The sequence below is a fragment of the Bos indicus genome, chromosome 3 (genome assembly GCF_029378745.1).
Source record: "Bos indicus isolate NIAB-ARS_2022 breed Sahiwal x Tharparkar chromosome 3, NIAB-ARS_B.indTharparkar_mat_pri_1.0, whole genome shotgun sequence".
In the NCBI taxonomy this organism is placed as follows: Eukaryota; Metazoa; Chordata; class Mammalia; order Artiodactyla; family Bovidae; genus Bos; species Bos indicus.
Window position 1 is genome coordinate 3,628,659 of NC_091762.1, and position 23,375 is coordinate 3,652,033.

General features: G+C 46.7%; 1 protein-coding gene across 1 annotated transcript in view; it reads left to right on the forward strand.

Annotated features, from left to right (window-relative positions):
* Positions 1-5,346: 5,346 nt before the first annotated feature.
* The window catches only part of LMX1A (LIM homeobox transcription factor 1 alpha), a 173,952-nt gene continuing 155,923 nt past the window's right edge, over positions 5,347-23,375 (forward strand). Inside the window, exons 1-3 of the mRNA XM_019986723.2 lie at positions 5,347-5,517; positions 6,273-6,370; positions 8,599-8,785. Coding sequence (XP_019842282.1) covers positions 6,295-6,370; positions 8,599-8,785 — 263 coding nt within the window. The 5' untranslated portion in view covers positions 5,347-5,517; positions 6,273-6,294. The remainder of the gene's footprint in view (positions 5,518-6,272; positions 6,371-8,598; positions 8,786-23,375) is intronic.

The following is a 23,375-nucleotide window of genomic DNA, read 5'->3' on the forward strand; positions in this document are numbered from 1 at the left end:
GAGAGATAAAGAAACCTACCCAAGGTTCATCCTAAATGGCAGGATTAAGCTCGACCTTAAGTCTGTGTGACCCCAGGACCCATTCTGTAATCGCCTTGTATCCCCTTAGCCAGAGAGCACCCCCTACCCCAAGCACAGGAATATATCAATCACCCAGTGACAACTGCTGTCATTAGACACATGCAGGCTGTCTAAACCCTGGTATGGCTCCTGTTTGCTCATGTGGACAAGGGCAAGGTGAAAATAACCTTCCTTGAGAAACTGTATCTGCTCATTCATGGGGAGTTAGAGTGAGACAGAAACATCACGTTAACCAGATCCATCATCTCTATCAACTCTTGAGGAATATTTTATTCCTCTCCTTGTAGAGGTAAGGAAACTGGAAAATGGAGAGATTGAGTGATTTAAGATTAAACCATTTACAAATCTGAACTCGGCCCACCCTGTTCCCAAAGCCCAGGTATGTTCTTTCCAGTTCACTCAGTTATGCCATGGAATATGCAAAAACTTTAGGGCATAAGCCTCACTCAGGCACAGGAGAAACACAGCTGAATCTGATATGGATCCTTTTCTGAAAGAGCTCATAGACCAAGACAGAGATAAAGTGGGCATGTATATGGTCCTATTATAAGATGCAAAGAGTGCAATGCTTTAAATGGTGCCTTGTCAGCCTGGATGAGTCTCCTCTGTGTCCAGGGCTGTCCTTATCATGTTGATGGAAGAACCTGGCTCGGACATCACCTGATTTCCCTTCTTTTGGAGCAGCTGATTTGGGATGCTCCCTTTCACCCCAGAAAGCCCCAAGGCAGCTGGTCCTCCAGCTCCTTCGTGAGATGTTCCTGTCCATGTGGGGCCAGGAAGGTCCCAGGAAAAGACCCTGGAGGTCAGGAGAGCGTGCGCTTGCAGTGTGTCCCTGCCGAACTCCTCTCTGGCTGCCCCGTTTAGCATCAGCGTATTGCCTTTCCTGTCTAGGCAGTAATGTGTCTGCTTTTTTTCCTCTTGCTTGAAATGCACTTTGACATTTTTTAACAAATAACACAATTTTCCCTTTGTGTTTCCCTTAATAAAACACAGAAATGAGAGCAAGAAAAGGAAAGTAAAAAAATATGTTCCTGTCACCTCCACTCTGTAGCCGGACGTCCTTCTCCCTTGCTTTCTGCCTCCCTCTTACCAAGCGTCGGTCCAGTCCTCTCTCCCAATCTCAGCCACAAAGATTCAGGAGTATGGTTGTGCCGATCTCTTTTTTTGGTCATAGAAAGGCGGTAGCTCCACAACTGGTCTGAATGTCTCAACCCCATCTTCTGCAGACTACTGCTTGACTGGACACAGATGATGGGAGAGGACTTGAACGGGATCTGGTCACCTCCCACTGAAAGATGTACCCCCAGGTTACAAGGCTCCTGCGCACCCTCTTGGAGCCCCATGGTGACTCCTCATTCATTGGCTTTTGTCTGCCCTGGGCTTCCCTGATAGCTCAGTTGGTAAAGAATCCGCCTGCAATGCAGGACACCCTGGTTTGATCCCTGGGTTGGGAAGATCCCCTGGAGAAGGGAAAGGCTCCCCACTTCAGTATTCTGGCCTTGAGAATTCCGTGGACTGTATAGCCCATGGGGTCGCAAAGAGTCGGACATGAGTGAGCGACTTTCACTTCCACTTTCACCAATGATGGCAGCTGGAAGGCCAGCCTGGAAAGGGCTCCACATTTTCTCCTTAAAGCAGACCACCAGGCTTACGACACAGCTTTGAAGTTGCAAGATTTCTGATATTTGGAACAGCTGCCTATCTCTTACCAGGGATAAGTAAGTTTCCACACTTGAGGCCAAACACCAACTGTATAATTGTAACCTGGGGAAGATGTGGCTGATCAGTAGCCTGTATGGAACAGAACTGAGCAATTGAATCAACAGTGACCAGCCCCTGAAAAGGCTAACAAAAAATCTAACTGTGCTAATGAGTGTTTTATGGCCAGAGAAAGAAGATGAGGCCTGGAACACAGGATCACTGGAAAGTTGCAACAGGTCTGGCTGTCATAATTTATGAGAGATAGAGAAAAACTGGGGCAGGTTCAGAGCAAAGTGAATTGGATGGAGAAGACTGCTCTGCCCACATATGACAGATTTTGGAACTAGGATTTGACATTGTGAGTGGCCGGCTCTAAGCAATCAAGGGACCAGAGGTGGCAGTTCTAGGGGAAGCAATTTGACCATATAAATGGAATGGTTGGACCTGATGAGCTTTAAGGTCACTTCCAATTCAAAAAGTCTGTAATTTGGGATGTCTCTTCTAATGTCTGTTTACCCCCACTTGGACAAATTCTTGGAAAAAAATATTTCTTCCTGATAAAAGGGAGAACCTGGCTTATTTTTCATAAAGAGTTTCTGAATGGTGGCTCTGTGTTATCTTTTTCATTAAAAAGGTAAAATAATAGTGTTTGGAAAACACAAGGCAAAAAAGGATGGTTCACAAATAGAAATATGCCTGTTCACTCATTCATGTCAATGAGTGGATTAAGACCACAGTGAAAGAATGTGGTGTAGGAGTGGGATTCATGATCTCTAATTCATTGGCAGAGGTAAGATAAATCATACAAGAGAAAATTCTGAATAAACAAGGTGTATCTTTCTTGGTTTGGGTTTCACAGGTGGCTCAGTGGTGGAAAATCCACCTAACAAAACAGGAGACTTAGGAGATGTGAGTTCGATCCTTGAGTCGGAAAGACCCCCTGGAGAGATGGCGCACCACCCCCCCCCCACTCCAGTATGCTTGCCTGGAGAATCCCATGGACAGAGGAGCCTGGTGGGCTACAGTCCATGGGGTTGCAAAGAGTGGGACACAACTTGGCTACTAAACACTGCTACTGCTATCTGTATTGGTTTAGACACATCACTTATATCAGTGAGTCTACACTTAGATTCTGCAAAGCACATGATAAGGATACACTGGTTCTACTGCCCATCCCGTTGTCCAAAGGTAGTCTGATTACATTAACTTTAGACTATGAGGGCTTTACAGCCCATATTTCAAAAATATAGCCCTCTCATTTCAAAGGGAAGCACTGTTGGCCAGAGAAATGAACTGATGCTGCAACCGACCTAGTGACAGAGGTGCGGATGGAACTGAGGCCCTTTGACTCCTGACCCGCTGTATTTTCACCTTTACTGAGGCGCTCCCTCTCCCTGCCAAAGGGTGGGTGCATCCCTCATCCATCAGTCAACTGCTTGTTGATCACATATATGTGCCTGGCTTTGCATCAGGGACCCTATGACTTACAATGTATTATCAGACATATCTGCATCCTGCCAGATGCCCAAGAACCATCTAGGGAAAAACATTCCCACCAAATCCTTGGGTAATCTACACTAATCGGCCACTTTCCAGATACAAGGCCCATTTGAAAAAGTTGGGCCACAGATGCAATGAGAATCTACCCACTTTCAGGATATCCTCTAACATAAATATTCTCATCACTGGTTAACATATTTCACAAATTCAAGACCTTCAGTGAAACCAAAACTCTGCTGGGCATTTAAAAATATTCTTTATGATTGTATTTGCCTAACCTTTTTTCTTCCCTAACTTCTATTTTATGTATTATCCTAAGAATCCTTGTAATTCATACACATTTTTTTTTTTCCACCTCTTGCTCTACATGAGGTGACAGAAAGGACAAAGGACTGGTGTCAGGGGACATGCCACTAGCCATCTGGGCAACATCAGAGAAATCTCCCAGCCTTGCTAAGCCCTAAAGATTCATCTGAAACAATGGAGAAAACTGTTTGTTCTGCCTACCTCACAGGTTTGTTGTAAAGATCAAGCAAAATCACGTGTGTGAAAGGGCCTTGAATAGTGTAAAATAACGTTCAAATGTAAAGCATTAAATTCTTTGCCCTTTTCCCTGCCTTCTCTGAAGTGATATTCAGTGTTTGGCTTGCCCTTACTGGCCTAGCGCACTTACAGTGGGGTCACTGCCCTTAAGCACACTGCAGCAAGCGCTGCCGCTACTTTTTCTTTAAAAATAAGACAGCTGTCCTGTCCTTGGAGCAGGTAATAGGCAACGCTTGTTCAGTGGCATCTCCTCTGCTCAGGTTCGACGTGCCAAAATGCGTGGCAATGGCAATTCACTTCTATTCAGTTCAGACATGAGGGGCCCCCGGAGAACCCCACTGAATGGAACCTTCCCGTAGTATTCAGACGCCCTCAGTGTTTTGTTTTCATTGCCTGTTAACATTGGGATAATGTCTCCACCTCATAGGGTTGTTGTGAAGATTAAATGAGTTAACTGTGTGACCAAGACTGAAACAAAAGAAATATGCGGTTAAGTATTAGCGGCGTCACGATTTTTCTTTCTTAATTAGCATCTACTTGGGACGCAGAACTGTGCTAACCTCCTGGAATACACAGGAGACAGTTTCTGCTCCTACAGGGGTTAAAGTTCTACCACCGGAGGCTAGGGTTAGGAGGTTTAGTGAATTAACATTCTCCCCACCCCACCCCCAGATACTTTGCTCCGCTAAGAATGCCCCCTTAGCTGACTTCCTGCGCGGTGGTATTCGGAGCTCGTCGCCTTGGGGTCAGATCCCATGTAGTCGCTCCCAGGAGCATGATTCAAGTTCTGGCCTTGGATCCTATGGCATCTGCACACCCCATCCTTGAGAGGCTTTCGAACTGAAACGGTAAACGGCGTTTCCAGCCCAGTGGAAGTTGGGAACGTGTGGGGGCCCCGGGTGACCAAGAAGGGGCTTGAAGAACTCTGAGCTTCAGGGTCCCGCAGCCACGCGCGGCAAATTGCTTCTTGGCCTTGTTCGCAGCTCATGAGGTTTGCGGTGGCTGGAGAGCGGCCGCGGAACCAGTGTGCGGGCGCCGCGGTCCAGGTGGCGGCGAGATCTCAGCGAAAACGTAGCGGGGGCGCGGAGCCACGGGCAGCAGCGGCGTCAGCGCGGCCAGAGGTAGCAGTACACGTGGAGAGGAGGAAACTTTGCGTGCCCGGGAGGACAGCATCGGCCGAGGAGCTCACCCGGCGGTGGCCGCGAGGCTGGGCTGCGCCGCGGGGCTGGGAAGGGACTACCGCTGGCCCTCCACGGGACGCGCTCCCAGCCCCCTCCCTGCGCACCCCACCCCCTTCCCTCCGCCGCGCACGCAGCGCCGCGGTCCCTGTCAGAAGCGGCCGGATCCGCCCCAGCCAAGCAGGGCCCGACTCGCACCCAGGACCCTGGGCCTCCGCCTTCGCTCTAGACCGGGAGAAGCATCGGGCCCTCCTCTCCTCCCGAGGAGGACGCGAGCGGGCAGGACGTCCCAACAAGGCCGGCCGCCCGCGGCCACGTCCCGGCCCGGCCCGGGCGCGCCGAGGAGCGGAGCCAGGGGCCGGCGCTCGCTTCGGCTCCCTCCCGGGCGCGCCGGAGCCGGGGGCGGCTGCTCCGGCTGCAGCCTCGAGGGCCTGCGCCTCCCCCTGCCGAAGCTTCCCGCAGCGCTCGGCAACTTCTTTTGGCTCCTGCCACGGGGAGCGAGTTCACCCATCAGGTAAGGAAGGCTGCCTGTTCCTAGGCTCCAGCTCGGGCGGGCGTGTTTCTGAAAGTTGATTTGAAATGCATCCAAGTGTGAGCAGGGCCAGCCGCGCTCCTCCCCGAGGCGACTTCTTCGCTCCTGCAGACGTTCCCTGCACCGGCCGACCGGCGGGCGGACCTCCCTGCGCGCCCCGCACGCTCCTGGCAGATCCCAGCGCCCCGAGTTTGGGAGCTGGCGGGACGCTCTCCGGATCGCTTGCTCTGCCCCTTCTCGGCCGGGGCAGGTGAGGGACGCAACGCTGCCGGTCTGGGCGCGGACTGTAGACCTCATAGTTCCGCGTGCCTGGGCTCGGCCCCGCGAGGGAAACTACCCACTCCTTTATCTCTTACACTAGTAGCTGGGTTCCCGCCGAGGCATCCCTAGGGCCCTGACTGGTATAGGTTGGGGCGGAGTCGAACTCGGGGTGGGGAAACCTGGGGCTGGGGACCTGGTGAGGGGGTGGGGGACAGGGGCAGGAGAAACGCAGTTGGGGGGCGGAGGCCTAAGTACTTAACGCGTTGGCTTCGAATGAAATCAGATCAGTCCGAGCAGTTCGCTGTGACTGCTTTCTCTCTTCCTAGCCCACATTTCTCTTGGCTGAATTCTACCCTCGCAGCTCGTTCTGGTCACCCTGGACACTCCCTCCGTCCTTTCCCAGGAGTGCGGCGGCTTGCGTGTGCCGCGTCCTGAAGGGCTCAGACGCCCAAAGCGTCGTTTCCTCTCGTCTACAGGTCCTCCCCGCGCGGTCCGAACATGCTGGACGGCCTGAAGATGGAGGAGAACTTCCAAAGCGCCATCGAAACGTCGGCCTCCTTCTCCTCGCTGCTGGGTGAGTGTTCAGGCCGTGCGCCTCGGGCGCACAGTCTTTCCTCCACGCCCCAGCTCTGGCGTCCAGCTCGCTGGGACACAGCAGTAGGGGAGCTAGCGCCCCGCTTCGTACACTCAGTTGAGCTTACTCCCTATCTGTCAGAACCTGTGGGTCCTTCCCACCCTAAACCGACCAGCCGCCCCAGGCCTCTTTCGCCGGGCACCGAACTCCCCAGAGCCGCGAGGGGCGGGCGAGCTTGCTCGCGGGCATTTGAATGGCAAGTGATTAAAAATACCCAAGGATGGATTTTTAATCATAGAGCTGATCGACATCTCATAAATGCCGCCCTCTTTTCGGAGACTTAGGGATGAGCACACAAACCCGAGGTCCGAAGCACCCAAGTTCGAGACGGCTTCTTGCCTCCAACTCCAGCCCCAGTCTCAGCCTCGAGCACCGCCAAGAGGCTTTTCCGGGCGGGTGGGCAGCGCATCGCGGGGATTAGCCCGCGCGGCGGGGCCCTAGCCTCGGCTTTAATTAACTGGTGCCGGATCTCTCGTCTCGCGGGTCCCGCTGCCTCTTGGGTCTCCCCAGTCCCTTCGCAGTGACTACGGAGGAGCGGCGAACCCAGGGCCTCAACCCATACGCGGGTCAAAGCGAACCGAAGCCAGGGATTCTCACTCCCACCTTGCCGCCCTCGATGCTTTTCAAGTTTGGTGAAGGGTGTTTTAATTTTTTTTAGCGGGGGAGCGGGGTTTCGTTTTGTCATTTAAACTTCTTGCCCCTTTTCCTAACTCGGAACAGCTAGAGCGGGGTGTAGGCGGAGGATGAGACAGTTCGGCTGGAGAAACCGGACTGAGAGAGGATATCCTCCCCCCACCCCGCCCCCCAACTCCCCAGATGAAACGAAATCGCGTGCACCTCGTTCCCCTCTTTCGACCGCCTTTTCAGAAACTTCCCGACTCCATACAGCCTCGGAAGAGCCAGAGAATCAGAGCTGCCCCGGAGGGTCAGGGCTAGCGTTCAGCGGGCATCACGGCGAGTCCGGTGCGCCCTGCCCGCCTCAGGTCCGCTCCCTGTGCCCGGGGTCGCGGCCCTAGATGCCGAGACAGGGCAGAAAAAAATAGGAAACATTTTAAAGAGCTCGCTACCTCTAGCACCGCCTGCCTGAATCCCAAGGTGACTGGGCCCGCTCCTGAGCCGATAGCCGTGTCTCCTAAGGGGAAAGGGGCCAAGTGTAGCAGGGAAACCGGGAAGCGTCAGGCCCTTTGGGACATCTCTCGCAAAAGTATTGTTACCGGGGAACAAAGCCTTCTCTAAATAAAACGTGCCGACAAAGTGACAGAGGTGGCCGAGCATCCCACAACCCTAAAAACAAAAACAAAACTAACCCTCCCAACCCGCACCCGAAAACTAAAGGAACAAAACGGACGCAAGTGCAAAGGTTAGGATTGAGAAGAGTCCTTTCCCCTCTGAGTCGGTTTGGGTTTGGTTTAGCCCTCTTTCGTGGCTGCTAAGCTCGCCTGATTCCAGGAACACTGGCCCGACACTGCAGTGTCTTGGAGTCCTGATTCTTTACTCCCCCCACCCCCCTTTTCTCCGTTTTGATGTTTCTTAATTATGAAAAAACCCATCTGCAATTTGCGGGCCATCCAGCAGTTTGGGGCTCTTTGGTTTGAACAATACCGTTTGCCTAGGGCGGGAATGGTATTTTCTTGCAGGCATGGGACTTTTTAGGAAGCAAAGAAAATGTATAAACTTTTCCTCCAAATAAATAGAACAAAATTGCATTTTAGCAAAGGATAAAACCAAACAACAACAGAAAAGAATTATTTTTACACACTCATAGTTTTAATCATAGACAATGGAGACAAGCATGGTGAATTATTTGATGACTAGCTGATTAACCTGGGAGCACAAATTTATTTGTAGGCTGATTTTTACATGAGGTGTGCAGGATTGTGCATACCTGGATAGGTTTGATAATTAAAGGCAACTTATTGATTTCTCCCCCCTCCCCTGGTAGAATTTAAAACCTTCCCAAATAGTCCCTGTTTATCAGAAATGCTATTTTGTTTGATTTTGTTGTGCTCTCCAAATCTCGGCTTGGATGTTTAGCAGGGGGCTTTCCAGGGTGGGGCCCGTGGGGGTAATCCGTGAGTGTGGAGTGATGGATCTGTAGAGGGTCCGGCTGGGTTTGGTGGGGTGCTGGGCCAGCGCGGCTCATCGGTGGACGTCTGTTGCTGCTGTAGGCAGAGCGGTGAGCCCGAAGTCTGTCTGTGAGGGCTGTCAACGGGTCATCTCGGATAGGTTTCTGCTGCGGCTCAACGACAGCTTCTGGCATGAGCAGTGCGTGCAGTGTGCCTCCTGCAAAGAGCCCCTGGAGACCACCTGCTTCTACCGGGACAAGAAGCTCTACTGCAAGTATGACTATGAGAAGTAAGTGCCCGCGCCTCGGATCGCCTCCCCCACACCGCATCAGCGAGCGTGGGAGACCCTGTCCTTCTTTACCCCTCATCTGCTTCTGGAAGGTGCAGGATACACCCACGTGCTCAGATACGCAGGTGCCCATTCTCTTCCATCCTGTAAGCTCCCCGGGGCAGCGGAGGACTGCGCCCATGGGCGCGGTAGCGGCTGGGGCCCGACAGAAGCGCCAAGGGATGGCTTTCTCTATGGTCTGCTCGTCCAGTTTTCTGGACCTGGCCATTCCCCCGAGGACACTCCATTGTGGACACTCCTATCCCATCCCATCGACCTTGTTTCTCCCTTCCCCGCTTCACTGGGGTGCCCTGGGGGCGGGGGAGGGGGGGCGGAGCTGCCAGTGGCCCACCTCTGCTCTCCGGTTCCCTCTCCACCTTACCCACCTGTCTGTGCCACCCAGACGCTTATGCGCAGAGCTGAGGCAGTCTCAGTCCCACAGCTTGGATGCCCTGTGCTCCTTCCTTCCTTGACTTTGTCCACTGGGGTCCCCAACAGATTAAGCTTCAGGCACAGCACTGTTGCTCCTTTGAACTCCGAGGCGCCGCACACCCTGCTGGCTTTTTCGCTCCCTGTATTCTCCCTACCCCTTACACCGTTTTTTCCAAAACCCTCGGGCCACACGGGCAGCCAGACCACGTCTTCCATCCTCTGCCATCTCCCTAATTCCTGTCTGGGGGTGCGTTTCTGCTGCTCGGCAGGTTCGACATGGACCGGTCTTGGCCGGTCGACATGAACGTTCTGGTGTGTGATGAGGAGAGTTAGGAACAAGGTATTTAGGGAAGTGGACTATTTCAATTCTAGATCTTCATAATGTCTAAAGCCTGGATGACACTGGGGAATGGAAGTTTGAAGGATTTGCTGGTTCCGGCCAGGCCCGCCCTGGAGTTGCTTAGTAAAGCTAAGCAGAGGGTGGGGTGGGGAGACACTACTTTTCCGGGTCAAAAATGGCTAAATAATGGGGACACTGACTTCACAGAGACGTGGAGGGTATTGAAGCAAAGAAAAATGGCTGAAACGGAGGCCTCTGCTTTTGTACTCCGGACTGGTATAAGTGACGGAGTGCCCTGGGGGCACGTGCACAGGAAAATTTCGCATTTGTCACTGGTGAATCAAAGGGACAGCAGTATATGAGGAAAATCAAGGGAGGTTTAGTGTTCATGAAAAACAGTTCCTATGATGTTATTAAAAACACACCATGAAATGAGGTGTGTAGGGAAAATCTCAGTATAACACAGAAAAGCTCAGAGAGAGAACAGAAATATCTTCTTTTTTTGCATTGCCTCTGAGGTTTACTGCAAACTGACAAAGTCATCAGATCCAGTGACCACACACAGAAATTCTTTCTGCTACTCACACTCCTTTGATACAGTATTCCTGCATTTTACCCCTATGTGGATGGAGTACTGGACATTTTGCTTTGTTTTGAAAAGATAACTACATTTTTCAGCACACAAAAAATAGAGGTCTGATTTTGAATGAGTAGAGCAATACAGAAATAAGGGGAGAAGCACATCACCATTACCCAAAGTGGTAACATTGGGTATAGTTGTACATTTTTTAAAAAGATGTGCCTGTATCTGGTCTTGATTGTTCATTGCCCTAGTGTCTGAGTGAAAAGTGCGATTTTTAGGTAAAAAAGCAAATTTTGCACACACAACTTAAAGTACCACCTTTGGATAAAGCTTCTGCTCAACACCCCCCCCCCTGCCCCCCGCCCCCGTTGCCATCTGAAAGTTTTGGGATTGCGTAGATCCAATCTTTATCTTTGTGCTTACAGATTACTGAAATGTCCACATCCTTCAGGCACAACACCAGCAAATTCAAAAGTATGAGAGCTTAGGAAAGGATTTGGGTGGTGAATTTCTATTCTGTTTGTGAAAAAAAAATCACGAATCAAAGAAGGCTTACGGGTCAACACAGCTGTCTGGCCAGTCAAATCTTCTTTAAGGAAGTCAGGCTGTGTCAAGAGGAGAAGAAACAGTTGTTGTAAAGTACTTAACACAGCAATGTCCCTTCACTGCAGCCTCCCAGGTTTGGCGGCGGTTTGGGGCTTATTAGCCCACTAGGGTCAGTTCTTCCTGCACAAAGCTATTTCTGCAAAGGGAAAATTGCAGGGATCAACTTGCCAGCTGTTGGCCAGAACCAAGAAGATTTTACAGAGTAGTGTGAGCTACATTGTTCAGAGAGGTGTTGATGTTACCATGAGGGCTTTTAATTTTGATTTTAACACAGATGTCCAAAACGGAGATGCTTATCTCTTTTGCTCACCATCAGCACTTGTGTGTGCCCAGCGCCGCCATTGTCTTTTAATTTTATTACGGTTTTTCTCCACTGCCCTCCATCCATATCCCATTCTTCTTTCAACCAAACCAGGATGTAGTATATGTGATAATCTTAATGGCATTAGCCTTCATGGTAGTTGCTGTAAAATGGGAAGGGTGGGGGGTTGTTTGTTTGTTTTAAAATTAGGCTCAAGACATTTTCCTTTATTCAGCAAGCTCTTTGAGCTTCTACAGGCAAGGAAGTAGACTTGGTGATGGGAAAATACTGAGAAAATATCTCAAAGCCTGCCTTCAGGAGGCTTATAGCCTATATTATCCTAGCTATTGAGTATTTATTGTAAACCTCTACTTAGATCATAGGACTAAGTATTGAATAGAAGTTGTCTGGAAGAAATTTATCCTCTGGGGGATGCAATTTAGTGTTAGATAATAGTCATAAAACAGAGAGCACATTTCCTCTTTCACGAATGCATTTATAAAGATAGTTTTTGCCTTTTTCCTTAGAATCTTTTTAAAAATTTGAGGCCTAGCCAAGGCGAATGGAGAGGAAATTAAGATAGAAGTTAAAGCTGTAGGACAACACTAGTGGTGAATTATGGAACAATTCATAGAAATGAAATTCAGGCGGTGCCCTTGTCTCCAGAATAAATGAAGTTCAAATGCTATTTTTACACATTAAAAAAAACCATATAGCTAATGTGCAGTCTTCAGTGGAGTTCATAAACATATTGACACAGTGGCCTTATCATATTTATGTCAGCCATTTGTATGTACATTTCTGACTGTTGGGCACTTTTGCATTTGAATTATGAACTGCCTGTTCATGGTGTCAGACAGCCAGTTAAAATGTGAAAATTCTACTCTATCAACTAGTTGTTACATCTTCTTGATGTCAAACACCACATTTGTCTAATTTTTAAAAACTGAATCGACAGTGGCATTTTAGACGTACAACCATCCATTTGAGGACTTCAGGGCATTTCGTTAAATATTTGTCTCATACGTTATGACACTCTTAGGAATAATTTATCTTCTCAGCATCCAAAACAAATAAGCATTTAAAGTTGGAGTGTAGAAAACTGATATATGAATATCCAGAAATTAAGAACTGGAGGTGACCTTTATTGTGCATGACATGCCATCAAAGAAAAATGGCTAGTTCAGTGGGATGATACGTGCACAGAATTGCTGAAGGAGCGTCCTGTCACGTAGAACTCAGGTGTTATAGGTGTGAACGCTTAAACGTTGGACTCAACTGTCTTTGACAGTTCTTGAAAGTTAGCAAATAACCAAAGTGTTTTTCAGCTTGGGGAAACTTCTACTTGTATAACTATTGTTCCCTATTTAACTGAGTCCTCCAGGATCTGGTTAGTTTGGAGTTTTCCCTGAATGTCTTCCAGACAAATACTGTAGCTGGACTTAAGTTGGAGACAGGAGAGGCTGCTGATTAACAGGAATGTGGTGATACAATAGATAATTAAGGCTTCTGGAAGAGATCCCACATTTAAATCAAATTTATATTGTTTCTTTCATGTGTCTGGCGGCTCTGTGTGTCAGGCAGGGCCCTCTCCCCTCACATATGAAGTTTATCATCATCCCTTAGATTGTTCTGGACATCCTAGGAGCAGTGTGGGATAGTATTGCTGTCATCAGGGCTCCTCTTATAGCATGGTAACTCCCCACATGTCAGCAAATCGCAGGTCTTGGGAAACCTTCTCTCAGAGGGCCAGTCCATGTTCCCCCCCCTTCTTTTGGAGCAGACCAACTTTTCTGAAGAAAGGGACTCCAATGAAGTGAGGTGCATATCCCTCATTAGAACTTTCTCTGTATCTTTCTTTTGACCTGCTGATTGGCAGCCCCACGGAGAAAACGGCTGAGGTAATGATCTCTATTAGGATCAGTAATGGACTAATATTGGATTTTATCAAGGTAGTGTAGGAGGTGTGTAGGGAGGAGAGTTAGTTTGGTTTTATTACCGTGACATTACTTGGAGATTAAAATTGGACATCAGTTCCTCATAAAAGGAGCCCGCAGATGAAATTACAGAGGCAGTTGTTAGATTTTTACTTCATCTTCTGTTGGCCCCATGCCTGGCATGGTAAAATTTAGGCATATAAAAATCAAACACAGCTAGGTATTAAATTGATGTGTGCATTAAATTGCAGGGGGCTCTTAGCTTGGGATAAGCATTGTCCATGGTCTGCGACTGTGTTTGTGCAAGCTGACTTATCTCTTTTTTTATTTAAAGGGTGATTGGAAACAGTCTTTGTTCAGAGGTGTTTTCTCTTTTTATATGAATTGGTCCCTAGGTAGGATTTTCTGAATCTCAGACTTCAAATGTTGAAAGAAAATTAGAGAGTAGGAGTAGATATTAATAGTATTCTGGGGATTAGATATGAACATTTCCTTTCAGAGTAGGCTTGTGGGATTCTTTTTATCCTTAACGTAAATTGAGCACATTAAAAAAAAGTTATTTATTCAACTCAGTTTTGCATACTATAGAATTCTGGGTATTTGTCATCCACCCAGCTAAGGAGCTGCTTTTGCCGTTCAGATTTCAGTGACAAGAGCTCTTCTGATAATTCATTGTTTGTGTTGCTTTTTAGTTTCATTTTTCTTATTTATAACTTTTGTGTGACCCCAAATACTGTTACTAATTTTAGAAAGCCCTCTTCACTGTTGCTTTTATTTCTTGGAGGGTTTTTTGAAGTTAATGAGTAGCTACTGTTTCTCTAATGAGAACAATTCCCTTCATTAAATTATCAGCTAATTATTTTTTATGGTCAAAGAAATGATTTGGGTTCTAATGTTCAGAAGTGAGAAAATAGACAAGAATTTAAAATACTCATTATATTTCCAGGAATTTATTAAAGCATCTTGGGGTAAATTCGTATACAAGATGTCATTGTTGTGTTATATCAAGTTCAAAATAATCCATATTAAGTTGATTGTTAAGTATATTGTACAGTACTGGGAAACGGACCATGGCGGGTAAAGTACAATCACAGCCACCGTAGAAAGAGTTAAAAATAATTTGAGTTAACTATGAAATCTTAGCTGTACTTAAATGCTTTGAATTTTTTTTTTTTTTTTAACATCTTTCTAACATGCCCGCCTCTTCAGATGAGAGTTCTTGGTAAGCCACTTACAGGGTGGGATAAGGAAGATTAGGGACTGTGTGGGGTGATGAGTGCCTCCCCCACCCCCAAAAGAAGCAGAAAGTTTCCTGTATGGGATAGTCCTGTCCTATTTCCAGCATAACCTGAGGCTTCCCCCTAGGGAACGAATGCCCTATATGTTTTTCGGAAAGTTTCTTAGCAATTATAGAACAGTATTGCTTGCAGTCTTTTCAGATTCCATTTGGGAAAGTTGGTAATTTTAGGAGCCAAATGTAGAAAGGTAGTGGAGGAAAGAGGCCCTTTCCCCTTGGTGCTTGTTTCTGAAACTGACAGAGAAACTTGGTGTGCCTTGTAATTTACATTTTTCCCCTTCATCTCCTCCACGACTAGCGCGATGTGGGACAGTTTAGCCAATTCATCACAATTAGAATTAGTCGTGTTATCCTTAACCAATGTCAGCTGCAGCGTTGTGTCTCTTTGTCATATATTAAATGAAACCTAGCCAACTGTCTTGCTGAAATGAAGTGAACACCTTCCAAATGTCAAATTGTTATTTTAGTCAAGCACAATTATCTGTCTCTATATTTTTAACCAAGTTGAAATTAATAAAATTGCTCTGGCCCTGGCATTAATTAGCAGGAGGATTAGAGCTATATCAGCTAAAAACGAGGTGTAAACACTGTAATCTTACTGCATGTTTGTTTTCACACTACTGAAAATAAATAAAATGAGACTTAGGATAGGGATTAAGTTTCTTTTGGCATTAGACAGCAGATGCAATTGGAATGCAGCAGAAACACTGAAGTATTAGTGAAGACGTTATCGGAAGAATACAACTGTGGCTCAGCATTGGTTTCCTACCTTCTGGGTATACATGGTCCCATCGCAAATAGCCCCATCTGGGTAGTTAAAAGAGGATTTAAAAAAACGACTTCCATGCTATACTTTTCAGTGGTGAACAAGGCAACCAGATTATCTGTAGGGCTTGTCACCTGGCTGCCATGCTCGGATTAGCCAGAATTTAATGAAGCCCTTGCCAGACTCCCCATTATTGCACCATAATGTCATAACAACTAAAAATACAGAGTGGACTGTGCTTTTCCTCGTCCTTAACTAAAGTCACATGAAAGAGTTTGGTCTCTTCTAGCCTTTCAAGATTCCAGTTGGGGGATCCTATTTTTGGATAACAGTAAATATGTCTGGCTTTTCTGACTCCTCAGGCCTCCAGTGGCTTTCCACCCTGTTAGATTTGTGTTTTATCATCATTACCCTGTAATGGACAAGCCCTGGCTAGATATCTGGCCACTATGGGTTGGAAACATTTTCTGATGGGCCAGTTAAACTCTTAATATTAAAAAAAAAAATACTTTTGACATTCAGCACATGGAATAGCACGTGGAATGGACCATGTGCTATATCTGACTTCACATCTAGCTGCATCCCATTCAGCCTCCCCTTCACTCCCCTATGTCCTGTGGAATTCTACTAACTTGACTCTTGAAGGCACGTGAGGACTCTTAAATATCATCTCATCATGGCCTCATTTTTCTGCCAGGCCAACCTTATCCTTATGGACTGTTGCATGTGTATGTGCTAAGTCGTGTCCGTCATGTCTGAGTCTTTGTGACCCTATGGATTGTAGCCTGCCAGGTGCCTCTGTCCATGGGGTTCTCAAGACCACAATACTGGACTGGGTTGTCTTGTCCTCCTCCAGGGGATCTTCCTGACCCGGGGATCAAACCCACGTCTCTTGTATCTCCTGCATTGGCAGGCAGGTTCTTTACAACTAGTGCCTCCTAGGAATCCTCTTTTAATTTTTCTCACTTGGAGGAAACAACTTTGTCTTTTAGACGCACAAAATAACGGTCCATCCAGTTATGGGAGCAGAATTCAACTGCAGCAGCTGGTGAGGGACGTTATGCCCAGGTTTGCGTGATCTCATGACCACACTGTCTGGGTGACCAATTAGGGGACCCTGAACATCTTTCTGAGTGTGCCTGGCACTTTCATGGATGCTGCGTTATGTTTTTCGGTGTGTCAGAGATGTGCCTGAGTCTGATGTTGTCACCAATAAACCAGGACAAGGAGTCATTTGGTGAGAAGCCTGGCTAGCATTCTCATAGCGTGTACTCACGCTCAATTTTTTTGGCTACTTCTCGGGTTGTCACACTTCTCCACCTGGAAAGAATCATCTTGTATCTCCCAAGTACTGCTGCTGCAGTGAGAAGGGGTCTTTAGAGCAGCCTCCTCCCATCATCCCTTTCAGTTATACCATAGCCACTCCTTGACTCACAATGCTCTTGCCTCCTCCCTCTCCAGCCTCAGGAACCTTTAAAAGGATTTTTCAAAACAAAACAAAACAAAACACCCCCTCCTGAACTCCAGATTAGCCTCTTAAGCTCATTAAAGTTCCTTTAAATACCAAAATGTTGGGCTCCTGGGGACTATCCCCCCAAACCATATTTTCATTCTTAACATTGCTGTCATTCACTGTGCAGCAGATTAAGGCCAGCTCCCTCTGGGCTCAGAAGCGGTTCCCCCTGTCTCTGCAGGAGGGTCCAAATATGTCTTTGTTTGAGGACTGAACCTGAGTGGAAGCTGATGCCAGCTTGGCTGGGGGCCCCCAGCTCCTGGGTGGAGAGGAGGTTGATGTCTTTGCGGATAGGATGGGGCCCAGAAAGGGGAATGGGCAGGTGAGTGGTCAAGGTGTGGCTCGTACAGTTTGGGGGAGCTTGGTAGTCATGGGGCCCTCTCCCAGTTGCTGGGGAGAACCAGGAATAGGCAAAACTTAGAGGATTGTCCTTGCCCGAGGGAGTTGGGTGGCTTTGGGGTCTCTTTTGATCGGGACCCAACAGAGGCACTAGAGCTCAGTTTCTGTTGACACCCAGGCCTTGCCGGCTGCCACTGTCCAGAGGTGGACTTGTACAGCCACACCTGCCTTTTGCTTGCAGCTTGCTCCCTTCTTCATTTCAACCCCCTTTCCAAAGGGCCTCCATAATAATTCTTCCCCTCTGTCGTTTCAGGCTTCCTTCCCTAAAGCTGGCTCTTGGGGAGAGCTTTCTGGTTTTGACAGTGGAACAAATCCTTTTTAACACAACCGTCGAGAGTTTCCTCCCCTGCTGCTGGCTCCCCCCACCGCTTCTCCCCTGCCCCTCCTCGCGTTGTAGCAGGGATTCCTGTTGTGCACGGATTCCCTGTGCCTGCGTGGTGACAGCCTGCTGCCTTACTGGGATGATGTCGTGGTAGCGCCTCCTCGGTGGTGCCTGAAGTAGCTTTGGAAATCTAAAGGGGAAGAGCATCCCAGGAGACCCTTCCCTGCGCGCGTTTGTGCTTGGTCTCCACACCTGCCTTTCCCCTGGGGATCTGTGTAACTGGAAGCCCCCAATTCAACCACAGCACTGGTTTTCCAACCCCATTTTCAGGGTCTCAACTTTCAGCTCAGCCTTGCATTCTTGCTTATCTTATACTCTGAACCCATCTTATGACCTTTTAATTCCCAAATTATGCTGTATGCAGGTTAGAGCCTACTCTCCACTAGCTGTCAAAATGGAGAGGATATTATGAAATATCACATTGGGATATACATGATAATGTGGACCTTCCAAAGGTACTTTTTAACTGGAAGGGTGTTCTCTCAAAGGAATAACTATCTTATGGTAGAATTTTAGGCCCTAGAATGGGATCAGTAGATAATTTTGGGCAGAATGCAAGTATCACTTTGTCAGACGCTTTCCTGTTTGTATGTGAGGCCAGCCGTGATTCCACACCCACTCCTTTTCTTCTGGATTTTATTTTCTTTTTGTTCTGTTATTGGTTGGGATCTTCGATTTTAGAAGTCCATGTCCATAGATGGGAGAGGATTGGACAGGTGAATATGAATGGCTTGGGCACTCCACAGCTCTCTCCATTACTGGAAAAATAATTTGGAACACATGTCCCACTGTCGAGTGATATCCAAGCCACAATTTCCTCATCCACACAAAGGAATAGAATAATAACAACTTCATAGAGTTGTTGTGAGAATTAAAAAAGATAATGAACTTCGAAAACCTCTTGGTGAAATGTGGAGAACTATATATGCTTGGGTATTATTATTGTTGGTTTTTTAATATGAGTAAAAGAATGCATATTCTTAGGAGCTGTGTATAATAACTCAACACAGTCTCGTGGTTAAGAGCATAAACTCTGGAGCCAGAGTGTCTGGGACCAAATTCTTGCTCTGCTGCTCACTAGCTGTGTTACCTTGGACTGAGGTCATGCTTTCTCTGTGCATGGGGATGAGTTTTCTCTCTTTAAAATGGGGATAAGTACCAGCCTTACAAATTTACAGTTAAAAGATAGATTAGCACTAGAGACATGAAGCACGATATAATAAATAAGACAAACACTGCTATATGTTATATATGAACATTGTTAAGAGTAACAAGGAAAACTATTTTTCCTATTTTAAAAAAGTTTGTATCCATATGAGATGATGAATATTCACCACATTTATTGTGGTAATTTTTTTCTGATGTGTTTAAGTCGGGTCATTATGTTGTACACCTTAAACTTATACACTGCCTGTGTGCGTGCTAAGTCACTTCAGGCGTGTCTGACTCTTTGCAACCTTATGGACTGTGGCCCACCAGGCTTCTCTGCCCATAGGATTCTCTAGGCAAGAATACTGGAGTGGGTTTCCATGCCCTCCTCCAAGGGATCTTCCCCACCCAGGGATTAAATCTTCGTCTCTTATCTCCTGCAGGCAGGTTCTTTATAGCATATTCACTGCTATATGTCAATTATAATTCAATAAAATGGAAATAAAAAATTGTACTGACCTCTTAAGGTCATTTTGGGTTAATGTTTATAAAGCAGATTAATGATTGTCTCATAGAAAATGCCATAAAAGGATATGGTGGGAAAAATGTATATTTTTCAATTTTCAGAGAACCTTCACAGATATTACCTTTATCAGACTTTACAGCAATTTAAGAAGGTAGATATGGAGAGGCTCCCCGCGCCACCCTGCATTTTGTAGATGAGGAAATTGAGGTTCTGCGAGGTTAAGATCTTACCCAGGGTCATGCTGTTGGTAAAGAGAGAAGCTAGGATGCTCTCCACAGCCTCTGACTTCAGGTTCAGTGACCTTTCCACTAAATCACACCATCTGCTCCTTGAATTCTGGTGTTCACACCCCTGTGAGATCACAATTCTCAGTTTGTCCTATTGAACCAGCTCTTGGAAAACAAGTCCCCACCTGCTAGATACTTGAGCTTTCCGGCAGCTTTCCGACAGTCAGCTGTTTATACATTCTGTGGTTCTAAAGGAAGTCTTTTTGGATTTGGGGAATGCCTGTGTGTGTGTGTGTGTGTGTGTGTGTGTGTGTGAAAGCTGCTAGTGTACACTCGTCATTCCTATTTATCAAACTCTTCTGCCAAAGCAAAGCCATCCTGCCCATCCCTCCTCTCCCATCCCATCCCATCTGCACTGGTCTCCACTGACCCGCTAGCATCCCTGTTCTTCCGCATGGGAAGAATGACACAGAGGGAGACTCACATCCCTTATCCTCCTCTCTAGCTCACAGACTTTGCTATTGGTGACTTTTGTTCTGGGAGCCTGTCTGCACATTTGGCAGCAGAACTGTTAACCATCAGATCTGGAGCCTTCCAGACATACTTCCATTGGGACCAGCCAACAGCTGTCCATCCATTCCTCGGATAACCCTTTCCAAGTTTTCTTCTAAACTGTGTTGTATTTTCAAACAAGCCCCAGCCTCAGCTAGGAAAGAGCCCACTGTGCCCCGATGTGAGGCTGGTTTCCAGAACTGTTCACTCCCTCTTGTTTATCACTTGGCCTGGCTGGATCGAAGAAGGGATCCTAGAACCTTGTGTTTTGAGGAAATTAAGTATTCCTGGATTGTATTATTTCTCTCACCATTGTTGACACTTGTTTCTCTTAAAAATAGTTCCAGTCAATTTTATAGAGATGAAATGTATGTCTGATTTTAATCTCTGTAAACTGGCGGGTAATGAAACTAGAGATTTCGGGTGATATGCCACCAATTGGAATGTGCTTTACCTAGTTGTATGTGGATTTCTCAAATTTAGAATTAAATGGAATCTTATAAACAGTTGGTTCATTAATTAAATTACTCATTCATCCCTTTAATCATCAGACAGACTTATTAAATTCTTGTATGTGCCAGAAATGTAAAAGTGAATAAAACAAAGCACTGATGTATTAACAATCTGGCAGAGACTGCTTAGAGATATAAATTAACGGAGACTAGAGAGAAGAGTAAACTTGTTTTATGAGAGGCATGGCCAGTGAGACTAAGCACCAGTTTAGGTAAATCCCTTGGTTCTATATTACTGTTCATTATCTTTATAGTACCTATCATAATTTGAAATACATATTTATTTGTTGGTTTACTATTGTTTGTATTACTGAGCCATAAGCTCAGTAATGAGGGCAGGGACCTTCTTTTTGTTTTATTTTTTAACTCCTGTATCTCCAGCATCTTACATGGTTCTTGACAAATAATATCTGTTTGTTAGACAAATATATTTTGGTTAAGTGGATAAATGAATCAATGAATGGCTTGCTTGGGATTGTTGAAAAGGCTTCATGGAAGAGGTGATGTGTTAGCTAGCTCTTGAAGTGTGAATGGAAATGTGAACCATTTAGGTGGAGATGTCCAGGAGACAGTTGCGAAAGAAGATCTAGAAATTAGCCTGGACAAACAGCTTTAGGATATGTTATCAAATAAATATGAGAAGTGCCCAAGGGGATACTACACAGAGTGAGAAGGGGCCCAGGGTATAACTTTGGGGGGCCACTGGCATTCTAGGAGCCCTGGAAGAGGCTGTGATGAAATGACATGGATACAGGAGAAAACACCAGGGTGAGTGGGCTTCTGGAGGACAGAGCAGAGGTGGGGAATTTTAAAAGGAGGGCCACTTATTTGCTTTTGGAACTGGCACTTAGCCATTGGTAAGCTTATCAAGAGTAGCTCTGTCAGAAGCTTGGAGGGAACAGGACAGCATTTTAGTGGGTTTTATAATGAAAAGGAAGAAGTAGAGGGAGTGATGGCCAACTCTTTTGGGAAGATGGGGTAATCTTGAGGCTACATGATGGCTAAGGTGAGTTTCTCCAGGAAAAAGAGGAGGTTGAGGATCCAGGAGAGAGAGGGGCCTCCAGCTGATAGAAGAGAAGCGAGGGGGCAGGGGCAGGGATACACCCAGAGCACATGCTGAATCCCTGCTTTGGTCTCTTCCAGCCATTCATTTCCTTTGTCCTTTTGTGCGTTTCTCTCTGGATTGGTCAGAACTGATCACCACAGAACAGAGGCCAGCAGAAGGTGGCTCTGCTCCCCATGGCTTCTCAGGATATCTCATCAGGTGGCCACTGCCCCCTCCCACATAGCTTCTTTTCCAAGGTCAGCCTAGTTCAGGGGCCAAGGGGTAGCAGCGGGGTGGTGGAGTGGGGCTCCAGCTCGAGTCCTGCCTCAGATCCCAGTTGTCTTAGTGTAAATCTCAGTTGTCCACCATTTCCTTGTTTCTGCTCCTCATCCATGCAGATCTCTGTTTGGTTACAGGTGCACAGTGGGTGTCTGATTCCCCAGGACAGGAGTGTATGTCTCCCCAGGAAAGGAATTAGTCAGTTGTGCTTGGCAACTAGACCAGTCCACACCCCTGCCCACTGAAGGGCTTTTGCTTCTTGTAATTCTCAGGAGAGAGAAGGGAGCCCTGGATGGGGACCTTGTCCTCCTTATTGACCATACCACGGTGGCCTGGTCCCCTAACTCACTATCATTTGTTTTACAGTCTTATTCACATGGTTGATTCGTATGTTAGCTTTCCCAGATTGGAGGCTAGAGTGACCTAGGAGAAAACAGTGGGTTTTTGGAATCCTGGAGCTGTAGTCCCTCCTTTGCCCCCTGTTTGTCTGGGTGGGCCTGGGCAAATCATTTCACCATTTTGAGATTTTCCCACTGACCTCAGCAACTGTACCTCTCGAGCTCGCTGAGCTATGGAGCATGATCACACATTGCCTGATATGTGGCACAGGTGAGCGGGAATGTTTTTGACAAGAAGTTTTAAGACCAGTGTGTGGTTAAGTGGGAATCCTTCCTTAGGACTGTTGAAACCTATGTGACCTTTGAAGAGAAAAGGTGACAGGGTCATAAGGGGCCAGACCTCTTAACTTAGAAGGGAATCAAACTAAAATTGGTGCTATCAAGGAGGCTGAATATTTTCCAATGGCTTTGCCTCTGTGGTTAGTAAATTCAGTGGAGACTATATCAATGATGGCTTATGTGATATCACAGACAGCCAAAAGATTCATGGGATGAATTTTTCTACTTGTCAACTGGTTGTAAGAGCTCAGTTTAAACCGAGCTCAGTGGTGCTAGGAAGGAGAATTGGGTGGAGAACTGAAATACAAATTGCAGCACTTCATGTGCCTTGTTTTTTCAGTTTCCCTGTTGACGGTGAAAGGGCAAGTGCCAAATGGAATGTACTCTTTCAAATGGCAACATGGACACAGTGGGACTGTTGGAAAGCCATTAGTAGCCAAACCTAGTTAATATCAGCTCAGGTAAACACTCTTCATCACTGGCCTCTTTCCCCCAACTCAATTATTAAAGGATTAAAAAAACTTCCCCAACAAACTCCTTTGAAAATTTAATGATGTGCGGTATTGTAGAGGTTGAACTGTTTCAATGAAGTGATTTCAGCTTCACTCTGACATTGCTGGTTAATCAGAGAGGAAAGAAGGTTCTGAAGCTCGTATTACCTGTAATGTGGTAAGACCAACCATCACTAAAGTCACATGCCATGGAATCCAGGGAACTCATATTCCTGACTTTTTACCAGATTGAGCTAATTCTGAGGACAAGACAGAGGGAGAAGATGTCCTGCCTGTGACCCTCCAACCATTTGTGGCTCCCATCCAGATAGCACTTACTCTTTCTTAGAATTAAATAGTGTTTTTAGGAGAAGCTGATGGAGAAATTTGCATCCAGGGCCTTGGTTTGATGCTGTAATTCTGCTGCAGGTGGTCAGTCCGTCCTCCAGGGTCAGCTTGAACATGAAGCCTTCTTGAACATGAAGCATGTGTTTTGAGTTGCTGTTTCTTGGGCTTGTAACACAGACACACACAGAC